The sequence below is a fragment of the Pelmatolapia mariae genome, unplaced genomic scaffold (genome assembly GCF_036321145.2).
Source record: "Pelmatolapia mariae isolate MD_Pm_ZW unplaced genomic scaffold, Pm_UMD_F_2 NODE_ptg000572l+_length_40155_cov_1, whole genome shotgun sequence".
Classification (NCBI taxonomy): Eukaryota; Metazoa; Chordata; class Actinopteri; order Cichliformes; family Cichlidae; genus Pelmatolapia; species Pelmatolapia mariae.
The window spans coordinates 15,796-25,065 of NW_027052256.1; the positions used below are offsets into that span (position 1 = coordinate 15,796).

At 39.8% G+C, this 9,270-nt stretch overlaps 1 protein-coding gene across 1 annotated transcript; it reads left to right on the top strand.

Moving 5' to 3' along the window:
- The first annotated feature begins 298 nt into the window (after nucleotides 1–298).
- Nucleotides 299–7,349, top strand: LOC134623356 (C-type lectin domain family 4 member E-like). Its single transcript, XM_065469847.1, has 6 exons — nucleotides 299–329; nucleotides 655–768; nucleotides 1,218–1,369; nucleotides 1,480–1,604; nucleotides 1,691–1,752; nucleotides 7,222–7,349. The coding sequence occupies exons 1-6, from the start codon at nucleotides 299–301 to the stop codon at nucleotides 7,347–7,349; spliced, it is 612 nt and encodes a 203-aa protein (XP_065325919.1).
- Nucleotides 7,350–9,270: the final 1,921 nt, after the last annotated feature.

Consider the following 9,270-nt stretch of genomic DNA (forward strand, 5'->3'; position numbering starts at 1 on the left):
CGGTAGTGACCTTAAGAACAAGATCATGGATGAAACCAGCAGAAATCAGCTTCCTTCAAAGGGTGACTAGCCTCTCTCTCCCTTAGAGGAGTGAGGAGTATGGCGATCCATGAGGGGCTCAGAGTAGAATCGCTGCTCCTCCACATCGAAAGGAGCCAGTTGAGGTGGTTCTGGCATCTGGTAATCTTCGGTGCCTCCTGAGTGAGGTGTTCTGAGCATGCCCCCGGGGCAGACCTAGGACACGCTGGAGAGCTTATATCACTTGGCTGGCCTGGGAACGCCTTGATGTTCCCCTGGAATGGCTGGAGGAGGTGGCTGGGCAGAGGGAGGTTTGGGCTTCTCTGCTTAGGCACTGTCCCTGTGACCCGGCCGATAAGTGGAAGAAAATGGATGGATGGTAAAGATCCTACTGTATTAAAAAACAAAAGAGATTCATAATATCAAGACTTTCACTGGCCAGTTACGTAACTAGTTCAAATTATGTTTGATGAAGATTTGGTAGAAATATTACAACAGAATACAAACGGCAAACACAAATAAGTTATCAAATCATTATCTACATAAGGTAACGAAAAATTAAATCACGTGTTCACACAACCTGCACATGTTCATGCTCACATCTTTGTGATATATGTGTTCCATTTGAATGTTTAGAGGGCTCTCAACAAACTGTGAAGAGCACAAGGTCAAAGGTCACCCCAGAGAGAGTGGCCCTGCTGGTTCTCAGTGCTCTTCTGGCTGCTGCTGTTGTTGTCCTCTGTGTTACCAGTGAGTGTGTGAATTTTCTAATTAAAAAAAGATTTTTCCCAGTAATGTTTGCAGCAGAACTAAAACTAACTTAAGAACAATTCATTGATGACTTGACTTGAGTTAGAGTTTTGTTACATTCTGCAAAAAAGCCCTAAAGACTAAATAACTAATAAAAATTGAATCTACATGTCCTTTATGGTAAAAGAAAGAGACTCTGAAGCAAAACCATGCAGCACAGTGCAGCCTACATGTCCACAACCTCCTGAAGTTACAGGTAAATAAGTTATGGATTTATTCTTTTAAACATTTGTGTCCTCTGATGATGAGTAAAGAAACAGTGATAGACTCAGAAACAGTAACTTAGTTTGTAAGTGCAGGACAGAAGGAGCTTCCTGCTGCCTTCAAATCACACAAATATGAACAGTTTCTTCCACCTGACTGAAATCTTTGCTTTAATATCTTCAAAGGTGATTCATGTTATAAATGTGAAGAAGGCTGGGAGCAACATGGAGGAAAGTGTTATTACTTCTCGACCAGTAAATCATCCTGGAATGAGAGCAGAGATGACTGTAGAGCTAAAGGAGGAGACCTGGTTAAGATAGACAGCAGAGAGGAGCAGGTATAAAAAACTGCTGCAAGTTTTGGTTCTCACATATTTAACCACAACTTTACATTTCTTCAGCAGAGAAAAGTGTCACAAAATACTTTTGATCCACTTTTCCTGTTTAGGAATTCCTGTGGAAAAAAGTGAGAGGCATAATGAAGGATCATGAAGACAAGTTCTGGATCGGACTGACAGACTCAGCAGAGCAGGGCAGATGGTTGTGGGTGGACGGATCACCACTGAACGAAAGGTTTGATTGATGTGGAAAAAAGAATCCCATTTTCAAAATTAAAGTTAGCAACGTTTCCTGAGTTCTTTTTGATCTTCATCTCCTAGTTTATCTTATTGGAACTACAATGAGCCGGACAACTGGCCCGAGGACGACTGTGTACTGATGGGTGAAAAAAGTCATGGTTACCAGAAGAGTTGGTCTGATATATCCTGCAAAGTGCCTCGCAGAAGTATTTGTGAGAATCCAGCAGCAAAAGGACAGCATAAAACTGTATGCGTCTGAATTTCAGCTGTAAAGCTTTAGAGGAAACAGAATACTGTGTGATTCTTTATTTTCTATGTGACAAACATTTAAAAATCACTTAGCAAGTGTTTTGTAGAAAAAACTGAAACATAATAACACAAATTTAAGTTATATTTTTATGATTTGTTTCTTGTGGTAATTTGTTGCTGCAGCAGTGTTTACATCTGTGAAATATTAAAAGATTGTTCCTAATTTTTCCTTGTTTTATCGTTTAAGAATAAAAAAAATCATCGCTCACAGCAATGTGTGTGGTGCAGAGATACAGATAATGTGTTTATCCATTTATTGACTTCAAAATTACAGAATTTATATGTTATGATCCAGAGGTTCTTGGGGTTAAGGGCTAAGATTAAATAAAAACAATGTAGAAAACAATTGGGGTGAAAGAATGAGTTGGAGGCCGAGGTTAAGAGGTTTACTCAGACTGTTATTTTTAAAATTTCCTTTCAAACAACTACCATCGAGTCCGATGCAAATCTGTCGTAAAAACACACTGTCTGGATTCCCTCCCCAGCAGGAGCATCATGGTGACGAGCGGTCCTCCTCTTGCATCCACAGACAAGCACGCACACTCCCCTGAATGGTCTAACTGCCGCCTTTGCCCTTCTCCCCTTCCTCTCTCTAAAGGGTGCACCCGTAATTATGCAGGGGGGAGAGAGAGAGAGAGAGAGAACTGCTGTAACAAAAATAAATCTATGATTAGTTTAATTTGTTCAAGCATGGAGAACTCCACCCAATGCTATAGCTCTCGTGTTTATCCAAATAGTAAAAGACACAATTTATTTATTTGTTTATTCAGACACAGCTGGACTAACTCTGGTCATCTTGAAGCCTCAGCATGAGCAACTATCTACAGGACATAAAAGGTAAGTACATGCATGTAAATATATAAGGCCACAAAAAATTTATGTAATTCATAAGGAAGTAGAAAAAGTTCAAGATTCAAAAAGATCGATGTGGTCAGACAAGCATCAGTTTGAACAAAAGTAAGAAAGACAACCATTTAAACAAGTGTCTGAGGTATCAAGACAGAACAAAATGAGGAAGTGACCATGACCATGTGTGACATTTTAACATGTGATTGACTGATACCAAATGTCTGCTGTTTCCTGTTGGTTTAAAGTGTTTGTTAACGTGCTACAGCCCCACACACCAACACAGATTTTTATCTTAATGAGGACACGCATACGATCTTTCTTTTCATATGGCAACACCAATGACAATAAAGCTGACAACATAAAGCAGAGTAAGGAGACTTCAAAGCTACATAAAAATTCAATTGTTTTCGCTTAATAAAGACATTTTCAAAAAGTTGAGCATCTGATTCAAATCGCATGTCCAAAATTTTAATGTAACCCAACAATGACTTAGTTGTCATTGGTAAAAGAAAACATGAACCAGGAGTAGCCACAAGAAAACTAACACTTATTTATGACCTGGGATCATCATAGTCCTGGAGTTTGATCTGTTTGCTGTTTAATATTCTTATTCTGAGTTCATGTTTAGGTTTGCTGTTGTAAGTATTTTACGTTTTGGAGTGTTTCGAGTTTTCTGTGAATACTCAGTATTTCATTTTTCTCCGTGCCTGTTCAACCTTCTCATGTTTGTTCTTTGTGGTTTCCTTGGTTCAGATGGATATAAAAATGAGATACATTTTTAACAAACAAACCATACATTCTAACAAAAACTAACAAAAACGATAGCTACCCGTAGCTGCATGAGGATGAAATTTTTAGCATTTTTTAAATGTTCACATATTTAAAGTGTGTGAAATGTGTGAAATTCCCAATGTTTAGAGACACGATTAAGGATGCTGAGGACAATTTCTGGATTAGAGTTTCAAATTCAGGGTAAGAGGGCAGATGATTGTGTTTGGATTGCTCACTGCTGGAAATCCTATCAGAATGCTGAAACACAGTTTTCCTCAATAGCCGAATCAGCATTAGTTTGCACTTTGTAGAGAGGTTGCTACATGGACAGTTGAGATGGGATTAATCATGAAGGATGGGACGGTGAAAATACAGGCATCAAAAGGGGAGATCAATTTCTGAAACTATGGGTTTAAATAGCCTGCAAATTTCCTAACAGACGTATTTGGAAGTAAACAGCAGCAACTAGACAGTGTGCAACTTAAACTTCAAATACTACCTTCGTGGTTGTGTGTCTATAAATGTCTGCCCTGCATACTGTTTGTTCTCTTTTCAGTGTGTGATGCTTCCTTTCTCTTTGTTTGCCCCCTCTCGGCTATTTAAAGATCAGAATATCAAGAGAGGGGGCTTCACACAGATCTGAGTGGTCATCATCAGACAAACACTAGCTTGAAAAAAAGTATTTCAAGTCAACATTTTTTCCGTGTGTCTTTGCTAATAAACCTGTGTGTGTTTTATACACACTGACAGTGTAGAGGAGGTTTAGTCACTGTGTGCCTTCAGTGGACGTTTGCAACTAAGAAAACCACAGATGGAAAAAAAATGACATCAGTTTTCTGTGGTACAAATGTGATACATTCGCTTCAGTTTAGTAAACATCTTCCCACAATGAAAAGGAAACAAAGGTTAAAATGAATCAGTAAAATGGATCAAAATATAATCTCAGCATTAAAACAGAGAAAATAATGATTTGGTGTATCTACAGTAAAGAAAAATGAGAATTAAAGATGTATATAGAGTTAAATAACTGACAAAAAAGAAAAATATCGACTGATAAGATGCAAGAAGGCAGCATGGACATACCACAGCTGAATCTACTACAAATGTCAGACGAGTTTGAATCTCAGTGAGCTCAACCTCAAGGTCACAGGTCAGGTTTCCTGAAAATGTGGTGAATATGATCATTTCAGAATAGTCTAGACTAGACTAGAATAGCCCTTTATTATCAGTGCAAATTATGGGTGCTCCACACCAACTGCACAGGAATAAAATTTAATGGTAAGAGAGCAGGAACAAATTACAAACAAGAGAAAAGTATACAATCAAGAGGAATATGTACAAAACATTTGTAAGGCACACATTGGAGAACAAAGTGGTTGGAAATAGTGCAAAGGACTTGGTCTGAAAGAGTCCATGTGTGCGTGACCTGAGTGATGAGGGTTACTCAGACCATGGCTCAGGGGAAGAAGCTGTTTTGAATTTGGAGGTGTGGGACCTGATTCACCTGAGGCACCAACTAGAGACAGGAGGATCCTGCGATGGCCTTCAGGGGTGGCAGAGAGCAGGTATTGATTTTTGGGTGGTGTTAATTTACCTCTGTGTAACTTTCCTGTTCTCAGTTGTAGTCCCTGAGTACCAAACACCCAAGCAGTAGGAGAGCACGGTCTCCACTGAGAAGGCCAGTAGCAGCTTCTGGTCCAGATTATTCTTCCTCAGGACACGGGGGAAGTGCAGCTACTGTTGGGCCTTATTTACCAAGTGTTGTGGGTGCAGGTCAGATCAGCAGAGATGCAGGTGCCTAAAAACCTGAAGGCGGCGACAGATTCCACCTGTTCTCTGTTTATAATGAGAGGGGAGCACAAGGGGACCTAAGATAATTCATCTCACAAATCATGAGAAACTGCTCATCACTGTTCCCTCTAAGCTGCACGCAGCACAATCGTGCACTGCTGACACGGTCTCCTCACACAGAAAATCTGAGCTGCGTACAAAAAAAAATCCAACCTGACTTGAAATTAAAATAAATACATAACAATTCATTCTGTGCTGTTTTGCAGTGTGAGTCAGTGAGTGACCGGTGACTGGCTGCTCCAGCCAATGATGCGATCATATCGCACAAGTGCTGCTGATTGGCTGAGGAAGAATAAAGTAGTCATGGTAAACCAAACGCATGACCAGTTTAAGATGACATAGCACCAAGATGTTGCTATGTCACCCAAGAATACCCTGATTCTCCATTTTTGCATTAAAAATGTGGACTTTATACTACATACCAGTTTTAAATTGTGTTGATAGGCCATGTAAAACCAGAGTTATAATTAAAAAACATATACGCGATGTTTTTTCCTGAATACTATCACTGTTTTTATATTTACTGCGGGAAGAAACTGCAAAAACAGCGTTTTCTAAGGAAAACACTTGTGAGCAAAAACAAAAACCAACAAAACCCCCCACCCTTGCCTATTGGTGGAAAAATGTACCATGTCAACAAATCAAAAAATGATATGGCACATGGCATTTGGTTGTTTAGGAAGACGGGGAAGTTTTAGGAGTGATGGCAGAGAGAATGCTGTCTCCAGGTGGAAAACAGGAGGATTGATACACATCCTCTGCTGAGCTCGGTAGGTGAGCGGTAGCGGCTGGGGGGTGAAGATGAAGTATGTTGAGGAGGAAATCCTGTTCGAGTGTGAAATGAGCTCAGTAGCCAGGGGAGACCAGAAACCAGTTGCTGTAGCCGGGTCTCTACAGCGCAGTGAAACTCCCTCTCCAAATGATTCTGCCACAGGTCGTTTTTAGTTTTTCCACCGAATAAATAATGTCCTCTTGGAGCTCCTCAGACGGGGCGAATGCTGCTGGGTCCGTATTGTGACTGGTCCATACTGTCACGGCAGCGGCAGCAGACGTGTGAAAATTATGAATGATGACCCAAACGCAGCCACTGGCTTAGATGCGAAGAGTGAGCTTTATGTGGTGAAAATATAGACTAGATATATAGGCAAGAACATACTGAGGTTACACAGACGGACCAGTCACGAGCAAGGGAAAACACTATAGCTGTGTCCCAAAGCGTAGGCTGCATCCTCGAGGCCGCATTTGTAGACTGATTACATCACAGTGACGCGACGAAAGCTGTCCCAATTCGTAGACTCCTCCGAATCCGGACGACAAATGCGCCCTCCTTTTCCCCAGATTTGAAGGATGGGTTGGGTGTATCCTTCGTGGCCCACCATATCCCAGAATTCATAGCGCGGCCCAGCCAATTCCAGTTTCCAGCTTCATCGTTTTCAGACCTCCGCAGTCTTTCGCCACTCAGGTTAAACGTGATATAGAAGTCACTCAGATAACTTAAAAATGTTATTGTTTGACTTTTTTCAGTGTTTTATTTGTTCCTAAGTAAATCGGTTTGGCTGAGATTAAAGTTATTAGATTAGATTAAATAAAACTTTATTAATCCCTCGGGAGGGTTCCTCCGGGGTTTTCACACAGCTGAATAAACGTCAAACAGAGAACTGATTAAACAGAAGTGTGAGATGGTCGAGAATTTACGGCAGTGTCCTGTTATATTTTAGATAGCAAGGAGCAGATGGCTGAGTTAACTTCACCAAGACAGTGGCGACGCAAATCTGAAGGCTAGACCGTCCAATTTCACAGCCTCGCATTTCCGGCCTTCTCGGTCTTCGAAGGACCCAGCCCACGTAGACGGCAAAGGTCGGGTCCTCCGAAGGATGCGGCCTGGGTATATAAGTACAAAGGGAAACGAGGAAACTGGACACAGGAGGGAGACACAGCTGAACCTAATGAGCACGACTAGACACAAAGCTGAATGCACTGACACAAGACACAGATCTTCACAATAAAACAGGAAACTCAACACACATGTAAAGACACAAACTCAGAGACACGGGCTTTATACAGAGACTAACTCCAGAACAGAGGGAGTACAGAACCAAAACCTAACAACTAGCAAATATTAAACCAATACATAACCAGAACAAACAAGAACATAGGATAATATTAATAACACAAAACCCTCAGTCAACAGATTTAGGACCATGACATTAAGATATTTATTAAAAGAGACTGTAGTTGGTTCTTTATTATTAAACTTGTCTAACTGTATAAATTTGGCTTTAGCATGAGCTTATTTTTAATAGACAAATATTTCTATTAACATATTTAACTAATTTAAGTATTAATATAGGAAAACATGCATAGCTGAGTATCAGAGAGAAAATGTTCGACTTTGAATGACATCACAGAAACACACAGGTTTGGACCAACCAGAGGGCTGTTTATTTCTTCAGTTTTTATTTTAACTTAAAAAATATAAAAAATATTTTATTCAGCATAATTTGCATCTGAAGATAATATTGACACCTATGCATGAATACATTTGCATGAACTGGAGATGGCATCCTTTCCCCATGAGGTCTTAAATCTGGTCAAATTGCATGATATACTTGCATAAACCAACGAATCTACGGATGCAACATTGGAACATGTCAACAAATCTAACCAGTAGAAAACCAGTTAACCTGGAACACTGGCATGAGTGGAGCTTTCTTTAAAGCGTTCTTTGTTGGACTCGAATAAACTCTCATCTAATGTAAGAAGTACACGTTTTTAATGACACTTGAGCCCAGAATTAACTGGCACAATCTTAGCTTACATCCAGCTGTTGTTGCTTAGTCACGTAGGTTTAAGTGAGATAAAAGAAAGATATTACAGCAAAAAAAAATTAGGAACTACGATTAGCATGTGTGATGTTTTGTTTTACACTCTGTGTCATGTTTCCTGTTTGTCAAATGTGTCTGCGGCTCTTACTGTTGGCTGTGTGATGAATTGTTATAGCTGTTATAATCAACAAATAAGGGAACCTAAATTTTCTTGTAGCCACACAAACCTGCACTTTGGCATTTTGTTACCATTTATTTTATGTATTTGTGTATTTCCTCTGTGGTGAAGCTTCTCAACACAAAAAATGAAAACTGGATGTCTGTGAATCAAGTGTCTCAAGGCAAAGAAATGTGCTTCTATAGCCAAGCCAATCACCTGATGCATTTTCAATGAACGGTTTATGTATTACAAGATTATTTATACATAGACACATGACAACATGCTGAAACTGAGACAGTAACCATGGCATTAAAACAAAAGCAAAGCTCTATCAGAAATAAACAGGAAATAAAAGGGGAACCCCTGAACACAGAGACAAAGACTCACACAGAAGAGATTAAACCACTGAAATTGTTTAAATAATTTGAGCACAAAACTAATTCACCCAATCACACACATTTATACAGTGCCTTTATCTATCCTAAGTGTTTTCTGACATTCTTGCACACACACACACACACACACACACACACACACACACACACACACACACACACACACACACACACACACGCACACACACCTGGGGGTCAAGTAGAGTTTATTGCCCAAGGATAATTTGATGCTAAATGACACGAGAACAATAAACCAAAATGCAAAGAAGACTAACTCCATGAACACTAACTAGAACATGTTTCATCATTTCATACAGGAATAAATATTGAGCTCATCAGGAATCCAAACACAGCCTATTAATGCCAAACTGAAACTACAAATCTAAGATTCCAAGAACACACACACACACACACACACACACACACACACACACACACACACACACACACACACACACACAGATCATCACAAAACATTTACAGTAAAGGTGGTAAAATATT

Excerpts from the sequence above, each read along its gene's own strand:
- LOC134623356 (XM_065469847.1), top strand. The coding sequence starts at position 299 with ATGGCTGGAGGAGGTGGCTGGGCAGAGGGAG. Across the intron at positions 330-654 it reads AGGTGGCTGGGCAGAGGGAG|AGGGCTCTCAACAAACTGTG; the intron begins GTTTGGGCTTCT and ends TTGAATGTTTAG. Across the intron at positions 1,370-1,479 it reads TAGACAGCAGAGAGGAGCAG|GAATTCCTGTGGAAAAAAGT; the intron begins GTATAAAAAACT and ends TTTCCTGTTTAG.